This window comes from Python bivittatus, unplaced genomic scaffold (genome assembly GCF_059951505.1).
Source record: "Python bivittatus isolate LINGU-HERP-01145 unplaced genomic scaffold, Pbiv_v1 ctg000700_np1212, whole genome shotgun sequence".
NCBI lineage: Eukaryota > Metazoa > Chordata > Lepidosauria > Squamata > Pythonidae > Python > Python bivittatus.
The window spans coordinates 83,679,161-83,701,701 of NW_028277098.1; the positions used below are offsets into that span (position 1 = coordinate 83,679,161).

Sequence of the window (22,541 nt, forward strand, 5' to 3'; positions counted from 1 at the left end):
AGTAGCAGTCCTCGCATTCTGAAAGAGAAAAAATCAGAAACAAGGTCAAGCAAAATCAACTTGTCAGAAGACCTAAACTGGAACTGAGTGAGTACCACCAAAGGAGTGTAACATCTAATCACCATTGCTGAACAGGTACTATTAGAGATGTATCATCTCAGAGTATGGAAATTAAAAATGTTGATATTCTTTATTATGTACTTACAGATTCCTATAGTTTATATGAAATGGGGAAATACAGTGAAATTTGATATTAATGAAAAGGAATAGAACTGAAGCAGGACTTATCTAGGACTATGGCCTTCTACTAGGAAAATCATATTAAGGATTATGTTTTATCTATTTTGTACTGTAATTGAACAAAGTTATTGTTCAACTGAAATTTTTGGGCCCTTTTATAAAAAAAAATAGAGTCACAATTAACTTGAAAGCGTAACTTGGAATGTGTAAATAGTGTTGCTCAGCTACTGAAGACTTAGATTTGTGTTAATTGAAAAAACAAAAAGAGGTATAACCAGATCATCATGTGAGACATTACTTCAGTTACTTCCAGCACCTTGGATGTGTTATCTGCATCATATCTCCAGGGGGTGGGCTTTTCTATTACAGGGTTTCCTAACCAGGAATTCCCAGAGTGTTGAACATCAGTTTCCAGATTTCCCAGCCTGCACGGACTTCACTTTTACATACTTAAAATTAATAATACACTTTCAGATGCCTCTTCATATTCATAATAAACCAGATGGGAAGTAACTAGCTCAGTGGCAAAGCACATACTGGTATGAAAAAGGCTCCAGGTTCAATCCTCAATATTTCCAGGAATAATCTCTGTCCTGAAGAACTGGAGAACAACTGTCAGTACAGAAGTATCAAACCAGATGACCCTAATCCTAATGAATGAAAAGACAGCATTCTTTCCACTGACTCTGTTCTAACCGCAGGGAAGCCTGTCCTGTATCTCTAGAGCATGCTCAATAAAAACATCCGTATTAGCCAACAGTTAGACACTGTGAAAAGTCCTAGAAAGGCCCAATATACTACATTTCCCTTGAGTCAGCAAGATACAAAGTTTTATGCTTAATCAAGGGCATAAAACTTAGGATCTCATTTCAGAAGAGATAAACTTATTCATGGAAATTTTCTTCGTCTCCGTTTCTTCTCCAGGAGTATCTGCCACTTCCATCAATGAGATACTTCAACCAGCCTTTAGAACAGACATGGGAAATTTGAAGCCCATAGGTCCGGTCCAGTCCAATTATTTCCATCAGGCCCCAAAGAAAGATAAAAGAGGCTTCTTCTGTCTAGACTTTCATCCCATGAGTCCTCCTCTTCCTGATCCAGGGGAAAAGTTTCAGATAAAGAAGCTTCGCATTTCCTGATCCTCTTCTTTCAAAGCATGGACAACAGTAAGTTTGGGCTGGTGGGAATACCATGGACAGAGTGTAGCCAGTGACTGCATATTCTGAGAGAGGAATGCTCAGAAAAGGCTATTGATACAAAGTGAGAGATCCCATTGTACCACAACAAATCTTGGCCACAACTAATATTAGCCACACTTGAGCCCAAGTTAGCATTAAATACAGCAATTTAGATAACTTTATGGAATTATTACATCCAAATGCAGAAAAGAAATATTAGATCTTTAGCATGCTGATCAGGTATTCCTGAAACTATCTACATTGGTGGTTTCTGCATCCAAAGTCAGTGATTATGTGCCATGTTTATTTGGAAAGATTACCTTTTCTGGCTATTGGGGGGCAGCCATTGAGATCTTCTTGTTCTGTTACATTGTGCTCAGAACTGTCATGAGAATAGTCTTTCATGGTGCTATAGAAGACGGGGGTATTGTAGTGTGTGGCAGTTTCAGTTCTCTTCTGCTCGCACTTGCATAACTTTCTGAAGGCAGCTCTAAATTTTTGGGACATCAAGTTATAAATGACTGGATTGATAGCACTGTTCAGATAGATGCAGAGTCTACAGAAGAGGACAAACCAGCTGTTCAGGTAAGGAGGGTCCATGAAGGAGTTGACCACCACTAAGGTACGGTATGGCATCCACAGAAGGGCAAAAAGGATCACCACCACAGCCAGCATCTTGGTCACCTTTGAGTGACAAAAAGACAAAAAAAAAGTGATTTTACATCTTCTCTAGCAGTTTCAAGATTTTCTTATTATAGTAGAGAGAACACACACACACACATATAAATGGACACATGAATAAAACATAAATAAAGTAGCTTCAATTTTAAAAATGACTAGAAATAGTGACTGAACAACATTCGGCTACCATTCTGGAGATCAATCATCTAAAAGGGGGACAAAATTATTTTCTTCCAAACTGTCATAGCTATTGTCTAGAAGCAGTAATGTTAGATCTGCCCACCAGACCTAACGAAAACAGCATGTACAGAAGCAGGTGTGAAGCATTCGATTTCACCTGCTGAACAAAGGCATACATGTTCTTGCGTAGGTGAGTACTAAAAATTTCCTCCAATAATTTGGAGGTCAGAATACTGGGTCTGGCAATGGGGAAAGCTCATCTATGGGATGGATATAAAATGTTAACAAAAATTGGCATTGGAGAATGGTCTTCCGGTCAAACTGTTCCAGGCAAGAATGGACTCGTGCCTAGGTTTCTCTTGAAATCATTATCAAAGATCTGCTGCTTCAGTTCCAGTGAGGCCCTCTCAAGGATGAGCATGATTTTATATCTAAATCTATGCCATACTGATATGTAATTATCCTGTAAGGTCAGGAAAGCTAGGGAGCTATTGATAAAGACTAATTTGTCAAAAATTGAGGTGGCAGAGCCAAATGCAAGACTCTGTAGAGATTATTCCAGTCTCCAGGTACAATAAAGTATTGGAAAGATACCTAGAGACTCACATCAAAGTTCTTAAAAAGGTACTGCACTACTGCTAGAAAGTTTGAATCATGGGGATTACAAAACTGCTTAGTGTTTAACAGATGGTTAATTACATTTCATCTGAAGATCTTCATTGCAGCAGGTGTATAATTGCTACCATTAAAGTTTCAAAATGGCATTTGCAAATCTGTGGGCCCAGAGAGAAATTACTCTTAGTGCTTCTTTCCAGATTGCCAACAACTGAAAGGAAATGCAAAAGTATTTCAATATCTTAATATGTTTAATAGAGAACCCATTAATTTTCCAAGAGTGAAGTTGGATGACTGGATGAGTGATGGTAGATGACTTTTTGAGAAAAATGCTACTTTTGTTTTATCATAATTAATGGTAAGTCATTTCTCTCCTCAATAAAAGGCAAAGGCTCGGGGGCTCCACCTGAGGCTCACTTGAGTTATAGGCAGGATAGCTGCATCAATATAAAGCAGAACTAAAATAGGTTGTTGAGTAAATTTGGGGGGAGGGACTAAAATTCAAGAAGTTGTGTCTTTCCAACACTTTATTGTACCTGGAGATTGCAATAATCTCTACAGAAGCTTGTATGTGGCTCTTTTTTTTTTTTAATCTGCGCTCAGTCGTTACCGACTCTGCAGTGACTGCTTGGACGAGTCCTTGCAGTTTTCAAGGCAATTGTTTCAAAAGTGGTTTGCCAGAGCCTCCTTCCTAGAGCAGAGCCCAGCTGGCGAGCGCAGGAGGCGGGGTTTCCGTTGCTTCGCGCCCTTTTTGGGCGCACGTGGTTTTTCGCGCTTACCGGCAACTGCTCCCGACTCCTTTTTTGCAAGGCGCCGCCAGCATTTTTCCTCCCACCGGAGTGAGAGTACCCATTTATCTACTCACGTGAGTTTTCGAACTGTTGGGTTTACAGGAACTGGGGAGGAAACAGGAGCTCACCCTGCTAACGCGAAGGCTGGACTCGAACCGCTGAAGCGTCAACCATTTCTGGCCGGCAACTTTCAGCGTCATTAAGCCACTGCGCCACCGCAGCTCTACCACCTCATTTTTTGACAAATTAGTCTATCAATAGCTCCCTTTGGATGGGAATTCAAAGGGGAAAAGGCTAGCAGGGTCATAAACAGATGTGCATAAAAACATTATTGAGTAACATGAGCAAGAAAAGAAGGCACTGATCAATAGAGGAGGTAGCCAAACTCACCAATATTGTCTCTGGGAATGAAATTAAACACATTTAAATCAAGAAGGAAGAACAATCTTAAATGATACTCAACAACAACCCTCCTCCATAGGCATCTGCAGGAGGGCAAGGAGGCAAAGGTCAAAATATACCTAGTGACATGAACTCCACCCATAATGTCATGCAAGTTTAAAATAGTAGAACTTGCATCATAATTCACAACACATGAACACTGGTATCAGTTTGGTTAGGAATGGATGCATATATCCCTCCCTTATTTGAATAGTCAGGACTCAGTGTCAAAGAGAATAAGCATTCTCTGAAGCTGCTTAATGATCAAGATGTTAGATTTGACATCATTTCTGTGGCCTTGTGTTTGCCACCTTCTACCTCATATGAAACAGTGATGAACATTGCACACAAGTATGTTTTAGAGTTGATAAGGAAGCATTCCTATTACAAATGTTTAGTCTAACATTTACTTCAAATAAAATAAAAATAGCATAAAAACAACAGAAGTCATAGAGGAGGTAGCCAGACTCACCAATATTGTCTCTGGGAATGAGATTAAACACCACATTTAAATCAAGAAGGAAGAACAATCTTAAATGATACTCAACAACAACCCTCCTCCATAGGCATCTGCAGGAGGGCAAGGAGGCAAAGGTCAAAATATACCTAGTGGTCTATTTAGGACACCATCGGGATGAAGCATTCAAGAACAAAAATCAAATAAATTGGAAATCTGAAAAATACAAAAATAAAAGAGGTAGTAGGTGTAACAGTTGGAGGCAGGAGATGGAGAAAATATCAGAAAGAAATTAAGCTGAGAAGTGAGTAGAGTTTAAAACAGATATGAAGTATCTGCTGACTTCCAGATTTATTTTAGGCTGCAACTTACTGTATATCAGTTCTAATAATTGACTATGATGGATGGAGTTGATGGAAATTTGTCCAGCAATATATAGAAGCCATAGGCTGCTCCTTATTGAAAGAAAGAAAGAAAGAAAGAAAGAAAGAAAGAAAGAAAGAAAGAAAGAAAGAAAGAAAGAAAGGAACCAGCCCCAGAGAAAGGAAGAGAACTACCACAGAACAGTGTCCCCAGTCTCCAGCCAATATAGCTGGCTCAGAAGGGTACCATGGTTGATGGTGTCAAAAGCCACTGAGAGGCTTTTGGATTACTACCTCTATTCTGGCTCTATCATAGGTCATCTACAAGTACAACCAAAGCTGTCTCAGCACTAAATCCTGGCCTGAAACCTGACTGAAATGGGTCTAGATATTCTTTCAGAGTTCTCACCACCTGCAGACTGACCACCTTCTCAACAACCTTTCCCAGAAACAGAAAATTGGACACTGGTCAATAGTTATAGAAAACCATTCAATCCAAGGATGGCCTCTTGAGAAAGGGGCACACCACAGCCTCTTTAAAGGCAGGAGGTTCCGCTCTCCTTCAGTGAGGCTGATACCAATATACTAATAAAGCAAAATATATATTGATATATTGTCATTGATGTATACCACAGCTAATGAAAGTTAAAGCCATTTTTCAAAGTTAAATCAGATCCAATCAGACTTGCTTCTCTCTGAATACTACATTATAAGAGGACTATATTCAAAAAATACTAATATCACAATTACACAGATTAAATGTATTTCAGTTGCAATAATAGAATTTCTTATTATTTCTACCTCTTAGTTTTATAATTTCAGAAAGATTCTAAGAAATTCTATAGTCTTCCTTTATCAAATGGGGTTGCTATAATCAAAGCTGCATTTCATGGTTTTAATTGGCCATTCTAATCATGTGGAATTGCAGGTGCTTTATCATCACCTCTCAGACTTCAAAGTAGGCTTTCACTATGATTTATTGTCCATCAGACCTTTCAGTGAACTAAAATTGCCTGCCAACTCCATCTTTCAGTTGATTAGAGAGAAGGCCAATAAGTTTCTTTTATGCAATCCTTCCAAGCAACCCTTTCTAATCCAGAGTTGGCTCAGTTCAGGCTTCATTTGATTCAGGTCCTAACAGGTCTTGCCATCCAGTATTCTTGATCCTTTGTTTATGGCAACTTTAAAATGTCAAATTGAGTTCAAACAAAGCTTAGGCTTCATTTGAACCACACCTCACCCAGCCCTATTTGCGTCCCATGCTCTTCATTTACAAGTGAGCAATGGTGCTTCAGTCATACACCTGAGTGCAAGGATGGGCAGCCAGCCCATTGGGATCAGCAGTGCCAACAATTTTGGAACCTTTTTTGTCTTGGGTTGGTGAGTGGGAGGATTTTAAAAGACCATACAGATGCCCTAAGCTTTCCAGAAGTTAAGGCTAACACTCCACTTCTTAACTCTTTCACACCAATTGTTCCTATTCTCCAGGACTTAAGACATCCATTTACCCTTAACCTTTCTAAGGCTAAAAAGGGGGCAAGAGGTTTAGGCCTACCCTTTCCAGTGATAATATTATATAATTAGGCATCAATCTTGCAATCCCCAAGCAGAGTGCAAAGGTTACACTATAATTATGCCGATTCTATGTTGATAGATTATCTAATAATTCTGATAATTTTTATTCTACTTTGATGTAGTATACATATTGCATGCTATGTTGTAACTCACTTAGCGTCATTTGATTGAAACCATTTATAATAAATAAACACATAAAATGCATGTCCACCCCCCAGCTGGAAAGAGTACCTTAGCCCTGGCTTAGTATATTATGTAAACTAGGATATTTCTGCTCCAACCTTCCTGGAGGATAAAACAAGAGCAAAGTCTTAATCAGCTCTCCTTTTTGTTTCCAGAATCTCCTTAATTTAAATCTAAAGCTGTTCTGCCTCTAGTCTGGGGAATTCCAAATCATGAGATGCGACTAGTCAAAGACTACAGACTGCCTCCATGAATAAACCCGGATTTGAATGAAGATCTTTAGTCTGTCTAGTATTAATTCCTCATTGCTAGAGATTCTGACGTGCATAATCCAAGACTCTGGCTTACTTTATTTTAGCAATGACTTAATTAGAATTCACAGTGTAAATGGAAACCTCCACAATAGAAATTAAGTGGTCTTGTCTCTGCACTGAACTACTGTACAGTGCTTTGATAATCTGCTGTTTGGTTGACAGACAATCCTTTTCTTGCTCCAGGCTATTAAGCAAAATATCTGAATATCCTGAATTTCAATATTTGTAGGTAACAATACTGTTGAGCTCCTTACATCTGCCTTAAACCATAGCACAACAAGAGAATATGAGCTTAAATTAAGAACAGCATCTCGATTGCTCTTTGCGTGTTCACTTGGAAATAGATCTCACTGAGTTTAATCAAATTTAATCCTTAATGTGTTTTCTTTATAACTCCCAAAGTGTTTTTTTCTGCCAAATGTGTTCACACACACACACACATACACAAACATTTTACACTTAATTTGTCTGTATGATGCACTAACAGTATTTTTTGAGCAAACTGAGGGCATTGTTTTGAATTAAACACAAATGCTCTGGGTGATAATCACCCATTCAGCTACAGCTTTTTGTAGATATAACAGTGATTAGGAGTCTTCAGTACCATGAAATTCATTTTTTTAAAGGTGGGAGGATCCAGTGCATAGCTGCTCTGAACAATATTTTAACTCTCCATTCTTAATACTCCACTGTTCTCAGAGTGTTAATGAAGTCTTGATATACATATTGTTCAATTCCTGCATTGTATATTTTTAAAACTGTTGGAGTAGAAATTTATTTTATGAAACCAGATCTGAATCCATGCTGGAGTCTAGAAAGGCTTGAAATTAATCATTAAAAGATATGTTTATTTCAGCAATAATTGTTGTCAAGCTTTCACCACGGTCACTGCAATAAATCACTCACTAGGAGCTTTTGTGGAAAGCCAAGGATGAGGTGTAGAAATGACTGGTAGCTACACTTTGCAAATTGTTTACAAAATGTCCCTTTCTGTTCTACACATCTGTCTTCCTGCTGTGCTAGTTTCCTCCTTGATACTGTATAGAATGGAAAAGCCTGTAAAATCCATAACGAAATAGTTTTAGAAGTAAACAAACTGCCTCACAATGCTATAACAACAACAAAAATCCTTTTTCTACGTGACAGTGGAAGGGAATATAAAAAACTGGATTTGCCCACAATAAAAGCTGGCATCCTCTAATGTTTATCCCATTTCCAACCATTGTAGTAGGAAATATATGTTCAGGAAAACCTAGATCCCCGCAGATGTATTGGATCAGCTCCCAGAATTTCATTTAGAATGGCCTTCTAAATGACCTTGGCTGAGGTTGCTGCTTGAAAATCTTGGAAGTCCAACACATCTAGAGGCACCAAGCAGTGGAAGGCAATGCTAAGGTTTCCAGAGGTCAACTGTCCTTCCAAGATGAAAAGGGAGGCCATTCTACTCCTTGAATTTCCTTAACTGATAGGAAAAAATCCTCTTTAGACTTTCCTAAACCGTGCACACCCAAAAAAAGGGCGCGAAGCAACGGAAACCCTGCCTCCTGCATTCGCCAGCTGGGCTCTGCTCTAGGAAGGAGGCTCTGGCAAACCACTTCAGAAACAATTGCCTTGAAAACTGCAAGGACTCGTCCAAGCAGTCACTGCAGGGTCAGCAATGACTGAGCGCAGATTAAAAAAAAAAAAAAAAAGCTTTCCTACTTATTTTTTTTGTTTCTGGCACTTTCATCTGAATTTGAAAAGGATCTAAGAGTTGTTTGCCTCCACTGAAGCATTTAATGTATCTTCCTTTATGGTAACATGTAAATATTTGGAATCATAGGGTTGGAAGGATCATCTATTACACACACTCACACCCACACCATACACATCTCTTTTGGTGCAGGATCTGCTAAAGCATATCAGGAACAAACTAAAATGATAAATAACTAGATGGTCACATTCAGACGTCAAAAGCCCTCTTGAACAATTCTGTTTTTAATCATTCCTAAAACCTAATAAGGTAGGGGATTATTCAAATCTCACAAAAGGAGAGTTTTCAAAGTATAGGTACCATGACAGAGAAACAAGACCTATGGGTCTCCCTTCTTACTTCATAAAAGTGGGGAGTTGCTAAAAAGTTGACCTAAAACCAGATAAGGGGAGAATTCTGGAGATGCCTTAGTACCAAGCCTTGTAGGACCAAGGATAAAAACCCACATTTTGACTTGCACATGGAAACTAATAGACAGTGCAGAGCCCAGAGCATTGGTGTCACAAGCTCACCTTAGCTTGGGTTCTGGTCCTACTATCTGGAGCAACAGAGAGCAAGTATACTTTATCCTCTCTATGTTACCCCTTTAGATAGCTGTTGACTACTATCATATTACCCCTCAGTCTTCACTTCTGCAGGTTAAACATATCCAGTTCTTTTAATTGTTCCTCAGAGGATTTGATTTCCAATCCCTTCACCACCTTGGTAGTCCTCCTCTAAACTTTGATCATTCAGCCAATTATGAGTTCTATAACTGATGCAATTGTTATATGGACTTGTAATTGGCTGAATGATCAAAGTTTAGAGAGGACTACCAAGATGGTGAAGGGAAAATAATATTGCATCATTTTATTAAGGAGGATATCATTAAAAACTTTGCTGAATGCATTCCTGAAAACAAGGTACACTATCTCCATGCATTCTCCTCATATGTTACACAAGTAATTCTATTTTTAAAAAAAAGATAGTTAATCTATCATGACTTCTTTGTGGCAAACCCATGCTGGCTCTTTTTAATTGTTGCATTTCTACCCAAATACAAACATTCTCTTTAATAAACTGCTTGAGGGTCTTGCCCAACAAAGCTAACAGGTGTGTAATTTTCTAGTCCTTTTTCCCATTTTTTGAAGAGAGAGAAAACATTTGCTCTCCTCCAATCTGCTGGGACCTTGCCAGTTCTCCAGGAGTTTTCAAATATTACAGTTAGTGATAGTGCAATCACTTCTAGTTCTTTCAGTACCCTAGGATATCATTCATTTATCCCCGGAGAGTTGAATTCACTTAAATTACTTCAAAAAGCCTTTTTATGGTTTGGGGCATTTTTCTGCAAGCCTCACCTCATTCTGAACTTTAGTTTTCCTCACAAACACTCCTAAAGTTTCTGGCAATTGCTTCTTATCCTTCTTTGATTATATGCCTCTCCTTCCATTTCCCATACATGGCCCTTTTCAGGATTTTAAAGACCTCTCTATGTATCCACTGCTGGAGAAGACTCTTAAGAGTCCCCTGGACTGCTAGGAGGTCAAACCAGTCAATCTTAAAGGAAATCAACTCTGATTGCTCATTGGAAAGATTGATAATGAAGCTCAAGCTCAGATACTTTGGTCACCTAATGCGAAGAGAGGAGTCTTTGGAAAAGACCCTAATGCTGGGAAAGATGGAAGGCAAAAGGAGAAGAGGACGGCAGAGGATGAGATGGTTAGATAGCATCACTGAAGCAATGAGCATGAAACTGAGCAAACTCAGGGAGGCAGTGAAGGACAGGAAGGCCTGGCATGATATGGTTCATGAGGTCATGAAGAGTCGGACATGACTTAACGACTGAACAACAACAACAACTATTTGTTGTTTAGATGTCTCCCATTCTTCCTCCTCCTAGGAATTGTTTATGAGTGGGCCTTTGGTATCTTCTTTTGCAAAATTTCCCAACTTTCCTGGACCTTTTTCTATTTCAGGATTTCAAGCTATTGCATCTGAACTACTTTCTATCTCAGCTCATCAGAACCCGCTGTTCTGAAATCCAATATGTCTCTGACTCTTCTCTATTCCTTTTCTCCTTAATACCATCAACTCAAGGGTAATATGGTCATTTTCCCCCAAGGTTCCTCTCACCTTCACTTCTTCAACCAATTCCTCCTGATTAACAAGGACTAGGTCCAGGATAGGAGATACCCTTATTCCTTCTTCCACTTTCCAACAAATGTAATCGTCCACAAGAGAGGACAAGAATTTGTTGTACTTCCAACTGAATGCTCAAATATTATTTCTTGAAGAATAGGGCTAGCAAAGGTTAGAATTTTATACATAGGATACTGTCAATACATATCTAGGCACACTTAAAATACTCAGAGAATTCAACTGGGCTTACTGCTAGGTATAGAATTGCAGCTTTACTTTACCTACAATATTTGTTTTAACATGGTGGGGGGCCTAAAGACATTAAAAAAAATTGAGTTTCTTGCTTAACAGAAAGGTGTTCATTGCAGACAAGATAATGTTGCTAACAATGGAGATTAGGTTAATGATGTTTTGAAGGAAAATCATGAGTATATATTCTTTCTCCCTCAATTTTCAGTACATATTTGATGCCTTCTATTGTTTTTTTTTTATTTTTCTTTTCATTATAATAATTGTCTCTAATTTTGAATCTGTCTTTCTATCTCTCCCACTTTAGACACAGAAATAGATATATGAGTTGTTCAATCATTCAGTTATTTCCAGCTCTTTGTACATTGAGGCTCCTCTATGTCCCTCTATTGTCTCTGGATGGGGTTGCACTGTCCCTGAAGAAGCAGGTCTATGATTTAGAGGTTCTTCTGGATTTATGGCAGAAGGTGACGAGGGGGGCCAGTTGCGGCCTGACTTGGGACAGGAGGACCTGACCACGGTGGTTCATGCCCTCATCACCATGCTCATAGACTACTACTACATGCCGTACATGGGGCTGCATTTAAAGACCACCTGGAAACTTCAGCCCGTGCAAAATGCAGTGGCCCAGGTGCTCACGGGTGTTTGTCAGCAGACACATAGCACACCTATTTTGCAGGACCTGCGCTGCCTTCCTATTAGCTTCCAACTGCAATTTAAAGTGCCGTTTTTAACCCATAAAGCCTTTATGGCTTGGCACTGGATGATGACCTTCCAAACTGCATCTGTCCACAGGAATCATCCTGACACTTCAATCATGCCAGGAGAAGCAGCTGTTGTCCCCCATTTTTGAGAGGTCAGGGTTGTTTTTCTGTCATGGGGTTGGCTCTCTGTAATGGCCTTCCATGAGAAGTATGTTTGGCCACAAATTTAGTTGCCTTCTGAAGGCTACCGAAAACAGAGCTTTTCCAGAAGGCATTTGGAGGCTAACACCAGATGCCGCCTGGGATGTACATTGTTGTATTTTTTATTGCAGGTTTTTGCATTTTTAATTTGTTGTGGTGATTTACTGTTTTCTTATGCCGTGAGCAGCTACGAATCTATATATGATTGCAGTGGGATATAATTGTAATAAATAAATCAATAACCCAATGAACATCATTTCACCAGGATTATGTGCCAGTAACTGCTTCTCTGAGTTTTTGGAAGCCCATGCTTATGTCATCATTAACAGAATTTAGCCGTCTAGGCTTCTGTGGGCCACTTTTTCGACTGCCTATGATTTTTCCAAGCAGGCTGGTATTTCCAATGATGCCTGCTGCTGCATTTTGTAACAAAACAATCTAAGATTTAATTTCTTTATTAATGCTTCCAATCAGCAGTTCTGGTTTTAACACATCAAGTATCCAGTATTGGTCTTCTTGCAGTCCAAGGTTTTTTCAACCATTTGCTCCAGCATTACAGTTCAAAGACTTCAATTTTTCTTCATCCAGCCTTATTCTCTCTCTCTCTCCCTATATAGAGGGAAGAGCAAATCTACATACGTTTTTGCCATCTACTTTAGTACTTCATATTTTTCCCCTTCTTTTTCTGGCATTGCTGTCTTAACGGTCAGGGAGAGGCAATGTTTCAGTATCCAAGTCAGGTAGGTCCCACATCTGGATTAGGGAGTCACTTGTGCTCAGGGCTCCACAGCTGCTTATCCTCCAGGGGTGACTGCAGGGAGGAGTCAAAAGATGGTGGCCACCACTATGCTATACTCCTGTTATCTTCCCCCCAACCCAAAAAAACAACAACAAACAGAAACACACCAAGTATACTTTCTGAAAACTATGAATAATGTCAGATGTAGGTGGGCCTTCAGCCACACAGGAAGACAAAGAATAACACACAGTCCTGCATGGACAAAGAGAATTTAGCTATTCTGTTGCAATCCTCAACCAGAACCTATTTTAAAACTGTTTGTAAAGACTAAAGGTATTCCAATGGTGATACTCTGAAACAGCTTCATAGGAATCTAGCCCTCCTCTGGCTATTGAGCAATGTTCCCTTTGAGCATTTGGAAAGTATTGCTCTTTGCCTACTGAATTGACTCAGAAAGGGGCTTCATTTTGTGGCTTATTGCTGACTGAGAACGTTGATTCTCATTTCTTTGAGAATGCCAAGAGGCTGAGTGGGGTGGGGGAAATGACACTGCAGTCGAATGAAATCCTCAAGAAGAAGCAGCTTCACTTCCCGCTTTTAGAGTGAGCATTAAAGACTGTTTGAACTGATTCCCCCAACTTTCAGTATATTCAGGAATAAAACAGAACAAAGCCAGTTCAGCTTCTGAGAGGAAGGTAGACCATTTCCAACAGGAATGAAAGCAGTTTCAAAGAGGGAGAACTTCTGTGTATACACCAGCTAGCGCCTGCCAGATACTGTATATTGGAACAATAACTCCCAGAATTTCAGGTGTTTGGGCTTGCTGGCTGGGAGGTCTGGGAACTGCAGCTGAATACATCTGGAGGGCAGCAGTTGCCAATGGCTGAAGTACACACTTTTTTGCCCAGTACCATCTCAACCAGAGCGTCGTCAAAAAAGTCATGGTGCGATCAAAGCTCCTCCTGTTTTAACAATGGGCACTCTGGATCGATGATCAAAGAAAAACTTTCCTATTTTTTCCCTGTTTCTGAGAAGAAAAGCTATACTTCTAACCATGGTTATGAATAATACGTTTGTGCTCAAATATCGAAGATTGTAAAAATTCTGAACGCTTGGTTTAAAGCTACATTTTTATTTCAACTGTAAAAGATAACATAATGTTCTAATCTCTGGCTGAGAACTCAGAAGGCATTTCTGAAGGATAGTTACAAAGTGAAAAAAATTGGTCTTATCTCTCAACTACTACTAAGAGTAAAGTAATGAAATTAACTGTCTTCCAGTAAATAATAAGATTATAAACAATCTATACATTTCTAAATGGAATTAGAAATTGGTGAAGTCAGAAACCAAGCAAAGTATCCAAAGTATTGAAAGAAAGGATTTTTGTAAATATTACATTTTTTAAGGAGCATTTGAACTGCTGGACGAGTGGTACTGGAGTCAGGATATTTTCTAACTGCAGGATACTGCTAAAAAACTATAGAAATTGTGATGAAGATAAGAACTTCTTTTATAGGAACAAGGGCATCCACAGAGCACAGCAAGAAATTCAAGATGGAAGCCGTGATGGTACAACTGAAACTCCACCTGTTTTCATTCTTCGCATATGGAAGAATGGTTACAGCAGCTGTGGAATATGCCTGGATGTCTAAAACAAATTCATATCTAAAAAGTAAATCTGATGTACAGTTCAGTCCTGTTTGGAAACCTTTTCTGGAGTATAATTCTGCATATGGAATTCTGCCATATCCCAAGTTTGAGTTCTAGAATTTGTATTTTAATATGATATGATTATTTTTTTTTTTTGTTCCTTCAAGTTAGTTTTTGATTCCTGGTGACTGCCTGGACAGTTTTCTTGGCAAGATTTTGGAAGTGGTTTGCCTTTGCCTGCTTCCTAGGGCTGAGAGAGAACGATTGGCCCAAGGTCACCCAGCTGGCTTTGTGCCTAAAGCAGGACTAGAACTCACAGTCTCCAGCTTTCTAGCTTGATGCCTTAAACACTACACCAAACTGGCTCTCAATCTGATATATAGCTTACACATTATTTACAGCATTTTAATGCATTGTTTATTATGTATAGCTTTTCTTTTTCCTCTTATCAATTGCATTTCTGCCAACCAAGTAATTTTACAGTTCAATAGAGACATGTTTTCGCTAGAAATTGAATGTGAAATGTCTTATAGTATCTAAGTTGTTGATGCTCTATTAGAATATATTAGCTATCTGCTGGCTGTTAGATATTTGTTAGTCATATTTTATTGCTAATACTGCTTTTTTATTTTTCTTTCCTTACTATGTTTTCTGTATCCCTTTCAGTGTGTATTCGTATCAGCATTATTTCTTTTTCTTTTTTTCTTGTAATAATAACAACACAACAACAATGACAATAAATAAATAAATAAATAAATAAATAAATAATTTTTTTGCCTAAAAACAAAGAAGAATTAGGCTCCCAGTGCAGAGTTTGCATTAAACTTCTTCAGGGCAGTAGGATCAGTCCCTGAACTTTTAAATTGAAAAAAAAGTTCAGTTTTCCAAAGAGGACTGGTCAAATAATGCCTCAAGCACTTCACTCTTACATGAAATGACAGAAATCTCTGCCACAAGCTTGCTTGGATTCTCCTTTGTAAATTACAGTCGTCTATTTAAATCGCTGTCAGATGACAGACCTATATTTTAAAGCTTGATAGACGACAATCCCCTATTAGAACCACCTCCCTTTGCACAACAGTTTATTCCAAGTATAATCTAAAGCAGTGTTTCTCAACGCTGGCAACTTTAAGATGTGTGGACTTCAACTCCCAGAATTCCCCAGCCAGCATGAGGTTGAGAATCACTAGTCTAAAGATAAAGAATTGTTCAAAGGGAGAATAGAGATCCATCCATAGTTACCTCTTGACTAGCAGACTAAGAAACCACTGAAGTCATTTGGTCGAAGTCTTCTTCATTAAAAGGAAGAAGAGATCTTTTCTCGAAATAAAAAAGGGTACCACCTATTTCTGGTAATCAACACTTCATCATAGAAAAGTTGTTCTGTGGCAATAAATTCCTCACTCCTGTTGAGCATATTCTGTACTACTTCTTTCCCAGGCTGAGATGTATATTTAAATGTGGAAATCAAAAACTGGAGGGTGGTCTTCAAAACATGAATATCAGAACAAAGGACAGATCTTGGCAATATTAGAAATGACATAAAAAAACCTCATGCATTATATGAAAGGCTTGGAGTCACTAGCACTGGTACTTTGTATTCACTACTGATATAGCTTGATTATGCTATCATGAGCCATGACCAAGAATGGCTTCATTCTTCCATTGGTACCAATCACTGAGCTGAACAATCACCTGCCCTCTTTCAGTGTGTCTTCTGGATGATATATGATTAAATAAGCTCTGTTCTTTTATGAGAGAAAAATTGTTTTCTTCCATCTCATCATTCATGCCTTCATTTACTGACTTTCCCCTCACAGTGAGCCTCAGAACAGCATCCAGAATGAGGAATAAGACATCAGTTTCTAAAACAGAAGGAAATATGTCCTAAGGTCTGTTTTCACAGTATTCCAAGCAGGCTTTGTCTGGCTTTAAGAAAACCAAGAAGCAGCAGAAAATGTCCGCCTTCATTTGCCCTCATAAGCATGAATAATCATCCTGATATATCCTGGAATATAGGCAATTTTCTCATTGTTGGAATAAGAAGCCTTTTTTTTTTTTTGCTTTATAATGTGGATCAAAGAGAGTAGAGGGCTGAAGGGGAGAGATTGGACAAATGGTTTGAGAAATGGAGGGTGATTGAGTGAAGGTACTTGTGGGGAGTGGGGTCTGAAGGATCGATTGAACAGGAAGTTGTCTAAGTATCTTGCCTGGATAGGATGAGACTGGGGTGAGGAGTAGCAGGGAGAGAGAATGTGAAGTAGGGTGAGGAAAAGTGGGTGATTCTCTGAGGGAGTGTGTGGTAAAGGCTTTTATTGGAGATTCTGTGAGAATCAACTCTTGGGTTTGCTTAGGTGGAGCAGGGATAGTGGTGGGCGTATGGAGCAGGGAAGACAAGCAGAGAAGGGTATGGTGTGAAACAGAGGGTAGGCCATCTCAGGATAAAGGGGATGCAAAACTGTGATCAATCCCCTCTTCAGGGCCATTGATCTCACCTTGACAGCCAAGCAGCTGGGTTTTTGGAGACTTTGGTCTTTGACTGATGCTCCTAAATGTCAGAAGTAGCTGTAATAAGATCACATGATCCACTCAAGCAGATTAGGCATGCATCACTGAAACCTGGGTGGCTGAGGACAAGAGGGTGCCTTTGACAGATTATGCTCACCTAGATTTCAGGTAATGTATTAAGCTCAATCCCAAGGTTGGAGGGGGTAAATATGGCATGTCCATCAGGAGACCCTGAAGATTACCAAAAGCTCTGCTGTTCAGGTGGCTGTGTGTGAAGCCTTATTTGTGCAGTTGGGCCAGAGGGACAAACTAGCGGTGCTTCAGTTGCACTGTCCTCCCAAACGCACAGTGACATTCCTGTCCAAGCTGCTCGATCTTACCTTGGAGCTAGTGGTGGATACACAGGCTGATGATACTAAAGGATTTCAATCTTCCATCCCTGGGAGTGGGATCTGAGGGGGGTTGGATTTCATGACAGCCATGACAATGATGGGTTGTCAACCATGATGACAATGAGGACATCATGGGCCCAATGTACAAGGCCAAACTTAGGTATGTTTATATCTTAGAGCAGTTGTGACATAATCTGGTGTTGGGGAAGATAGCAATTATTCCTTTGTCACTTATTGGTGGCCATGGGGTTAACCAGTGCCAGTAATTGCTACAGTGAGGTAACAAGGTGACTCTTGCTAACACCTGATTATATCCACAAGGTGCTCAGTTAATATATCACAGTGGCCTGATACCAGTTCTTCTTGCCTATTCTTCAATTTGGACAGTCTACCTTAGCTATCGGAAAGATTCATCTGGTTTCCAAATGGTGCTTGGGAAGTTTCCCAGAAATCAGGATAGCCCTGCTGGCAGTCTCACTGACCTCTAGAACACAGAAGTGATGATGTTCTTGATAGAACTGCTACTGAGCGGCACAAAGACATGGTTATTGACAATGGCAGTTCCAAGTTATTGGTTCTTCTTGCGTTACTGACACAGTATCTATGCATTTTGAAAACAGCTAAATGCACATTAGGCCACTGCGTCTTTGAAACAATAGAAAAATATGGGGGCTTCAGGATTGCTTTGCTCAGAAAAAGTCTACAACAGAATCTTCACTTGGTGATTATACCGTAAATGCCTTTAAATCTCTTAGCAAGCTTATTCACACATGAATATCAGCCATCCCCCCTCCTGCTCAGGAAGATAGCCACTATTCCATAATCTGTCTTGAAGAATGGTTATTTGCAGCCATTCAGAATTGTGAACTACCATATGTAGTTGAACTACCATATGCTTTTTCAAACCCTTTTCCTGGAAATTGCCCCTTCATCAGCTTAGATTCAAAGGAACCAAAAAAAGAAACACGCCCACCCTTACCAGCAAACCTGGAAGGATGCATTTGTATATTTCCTTTTGGAAAACATTGGCAAACATCGACTCATTGGAGCAGGCATCTCCTTATTCAACACTGGGGAGGAGGGGAGTCACTCATTTCCCCATGCATAGCTTAATGATCCTGATATTTTTTCACAAACAATAAACTGGATGCAGAGTTATCCCTCATTGGGCTGGCTATCAGATCTGGGTCGCAAAAATCCAGATGATCCCTAGATGGTAGCAAAGAGACACTTAAAGCTATATTTTTCCTGCCATCTAATGGGCACCCATTTAATGGTCACCCAATCATGTAATGGTCTTTCTGGCCATCTAATGCTCACAAATGGCTATCAAAGAGACACTTAAAAACTGTATCTTTCCTGCCATCTAATGGTCACTCAGGTTTCTGCAGCCAGATCTAGTAGCCCCTCCCATTCATAATTCAGAGATATTTTCCCTTCTGTAACAAAGTGTAACAGATTCTCAGAAAGTTTCTCACAGGAAGAAAGAGAAGGTGAATAGTTTGGGGGAAGAAGCAGCAGCAGTATTTTCCAGGGGATTAATTTTGGAAGGAGTATTTTTATAATTCTGTTTAGTTCAGCTTAGGGCTTACACTACGTTTTTTGTTTCTCATTCCTGATTTTCTTTTTTCTTTTTAAACTTCAGTTAAAGGTTTACTGATCAAGAAAATGCTGAAACAGAAACACAACAACAAAAAAGCAGAAAAACAAAATACACATGTCAAAATATATAAGTACCTGATTTGGGAACATAGGTGTGTGTGTGCTCACATACACATATACTTTAAGATCACAAAGGATGAATTTTACAGGTTAAGGCAAGGACTAGGATTTGCTTTGTTGATAAAATTTAAAAACTGAAACCCAGTGTGAATAAAGCAATCTTCAGTTAAAGGAATCTTCATGATTCTTTGCTGCTAATATTTCAGCCAAGAGTATTTCTCACAATTTTAAATACCATTCATCCAAAGAAAGACATATTTTACTTGTCTAGTGTTTTGCTATAGTAAATCTGGCACCTTACAATAAAATGGAAAGTTGCACCATTTTATATGACTTGGACAAATGGAGAATAAAGTTACTATTCATAATAAATTATCAAAGATCTTCATATTGTGTGTGTGTGTGTGTGTGTGTGTGTTCCCTCAGAAACCTCCAACCAAAATCAATAATTGAAACCTTAGATTTTAAGTCAAACACAGTTTGCCTTTTGTTGGTGGCACTTAACATTTTGGGAAGGGGTTGACTATTGTATTTGGAGAATGCTCCACAAGTCCTTGTTATAAATGCTGGATACAGTATATAAGATTTTATTTTTGGTCAGAATTAAATTGGGAAAGATAGATAAGAGTGATAGTCAAGTATGAATGTGAAAGAGAATATCCAGATGACTTCCTCACTCTCAGCAAATCAATAATTACTGTACTAAAATTAAGCTGGTGGCAAGAGAGAAAAATATCCAACAAGATTTTTTACTGAAACACAAGTGGATTGATCTAAATTCCTACCTTTTTGTAGTGGCAATAAAGCTGGGAAGTATTATTTAGCTTTAAATTCTGAGCCTCATAAATGCACTTCCTTCCATTTCCTTCCAAATAGAAGGGCATTGAACACTGATTTAACTAATTTATCTTCAGAGCCACTCTCCCTGATTAAGTATCTATGGTAATCATTCATTTCTGAGGTCTAGAGGTTCATAGGAGAGCCTAATGAACAAAGTATTGAAACAAAGAATTATAGTACTGTTTAAAGCAGTGTTTCTCAACCTTAACAACTTTAAGATATGTGGACTTCAACTCCCAAAATTCCCTAGACAACATGGCTGATTGAGGAATTCTAGGAGTTGAAGTCCACATATCTTAAAGTTGCTAAGGTTGAGAAACACTGGTTTAAAACAATTTCAGAAAAGCAACAGGGACTGCAATCCTACGCACATCTGGGAGGACATCTCATGATATTCAAGGAAGCTGACTTTGGAATAGATATGACAGGGTTAAATGAGGTTCACTAAGAAATTGAACTTTTACTCTTTCTTGAACATGGTGGGTTATATTGTGCTTTATGCCCCATTCTATCCAAGCTTATTCTCAGGATGACAGCTCTTAATTTGCACAAGTGTGTATCAGACAACATTAGAAAATCATTCTCTAAGGGAGGAATTCCTAGGCTATGAATGGCCAGGGAACTCCTAATGTGATACAATTAATAAACTCAGGACATGGGAAGCTGGTTTATATTGGGTCAGGTTTATAGGTCCATCTTACCTATTGTGTATTCCATCTCCATAGCTTCAGAGGGGGCTCCTTCCAAGCCCTACCTTCCAAGCTCAGGACTGAACATAGGAATTTTGCAGACATTCTGCCACTGATATTTCTTGAAAAGTTACAAGGTTGGATCCACTCTTGCTTACACTCATAGTGCAGATCTAATGTAATCAGGGGGCTTATGTTACATGAACTTAAAACTCATTAATGTTAATGGGTTGCAGTGTTTAGACTGTCCCCATAATCTCTTGAAATACTCATTCATGGGGAAGATTGCTTGCTATAACTCTAAATAATTCATTGATATGGAAGGCAGGCAGGCTGGCCACTCTGGTGAAAGCAGAGAATTCCACTGTGTCTCTGGTAGGTAGGAATGTCTCATCATGTCATCCTGCTCAGTGCAAGGAGCAGGGTCATTGAGCAGGTCTTTGAGGCAACAGTGCAAGCCTGTTTTCAGCAGAATAAGTAGCAAGCCCTCCAAGCCCACTGAATCTGGCTTATACACTTCAAAACAGATGAACTCTGGGGAAGAGTGCACCCTCCAAAGGCAGGGCTTGCTTATCCTACCACATGAGACATCTGTGAAATAATGTCATAAAAATGCCAGAAAACTCCAGCCCAATCAGAAGACTTGCCTCTCGGATGCCTCTGCATTTTTTATTGAATTATGTTTACTTTTTAAAAGAGAAAGTACTACCTATGCACTTATTGTAACAATGATTTGACTTAATATAGAGGTGCCTTATGCATTAACAGGTACTAAGGACACCCATCTCACCTCTTAAATCTCCTCCCCAAAATGGGCCATGTCCTTGTCCACTTTTGAAATGTGGCTTTCAACATGTTTCACAAAGCCAGGTTTGGCCACTAAGCAAACGGAAGCCACATACCTCCTGGCCTTAACTAAGGTTAAGAAAACACAAGTGCTGTGTTCACACAGTATCCTATACGCTTCCCCTAAACTATATTATGGCTAGATGCAATGGCCTAGTTTATTCTGTAAAGTAGGATACACAATATCTTAAAACTGTCTGAGTACGTACATCATGTGGAAACATAAACAACACAGCCCTGTGTTACTGTAGTTGACGATGTTATACAAATCCAGATTATCTTTAAACCAGAATTGAGTAAAACTATCCTTGAAACAAAACAGAAAGTTTCAAGTAGATTTTTGTTCTGTTATAGCCCGGACCTCTGTCATGCTGGACAGATGGCCACTCTGTAGATAGGAATAATATCTAAGCCTACTGTGTTAGGTGAGTCAAGTATCATTACTGTATCTCAACTTTCCTACCTCCAAACTAAGAATTAGAAAGCTTAATCATATTGCCATCTTAAACATGGAAGGCTCTACAGAGGACAATAAACAATGTGGGAGATTTAATGCAATATGTTATATCTTTTTAACTGCGTTAGGTAAATCAAAGGTAGTTATAGATCATATAGTAAATGAATATTTTAGCCTTCTGATTCAGTCCTTGATTTTAAAGAAAAAAATCCTATGTGTATACCTCAGAGACTACAGTATTGCACACAGGAAGTTAGTTCATTGGGTTTGTTTGTTTGTTAGTTGCATAAAGCTATAGATCTCTTTATATAGCTCAAGGAGAAGAACACAATAGACCTTTATAAAATGATGCTTCTACTAGTAGAAGAAAAGAATTGTTTTAATTAATGGCGCTAAAAAATACTGGAACTCTTTCCGTCACTTTTGCTCAAACAGAACATGTTTTACTTTCTCCAAATGTACCTAATCCATTAGAAATGTCAGGGTGTGGTGTGAGAATGGGGAATTTAGAACCATAACCAAGGTGCTAAGAAAAAGTGGGAGGCCTCCCTCTACTGGTTAAAAAATGCCATCGTTTCCACTCACAAACACATGCATATATTCTACTAAATGAAAATAGGATTTTTTTCCCCCCATGATTAAAATGAGCCTCAACC

General features: G+C 39.0%; 1 protein-coding gene across 1 annotated transcript in view; it reads right to left on the minus strand.

The window, feature by feature from the left end:
* Nucleotides 1-1,721: 1,721 nt before the first annotated feature.
* Nucleotides 1,722-22,541, minus strand: part of LOC103058737 (thyrotropin-releasing hormone receptor-like) — a 28,308-nt gene continuing 7,488 nt past the window's right edge. The window contains exon 2 of the mRNA XM_025167738.1: nt 1,722-2,102. Coding sequence (XP_025023506.1) covers nt 1,722-2,102 — 381 coding nt within the window. The remainder of the gene's footprint in view (nt 2,103-22,541) is intronic.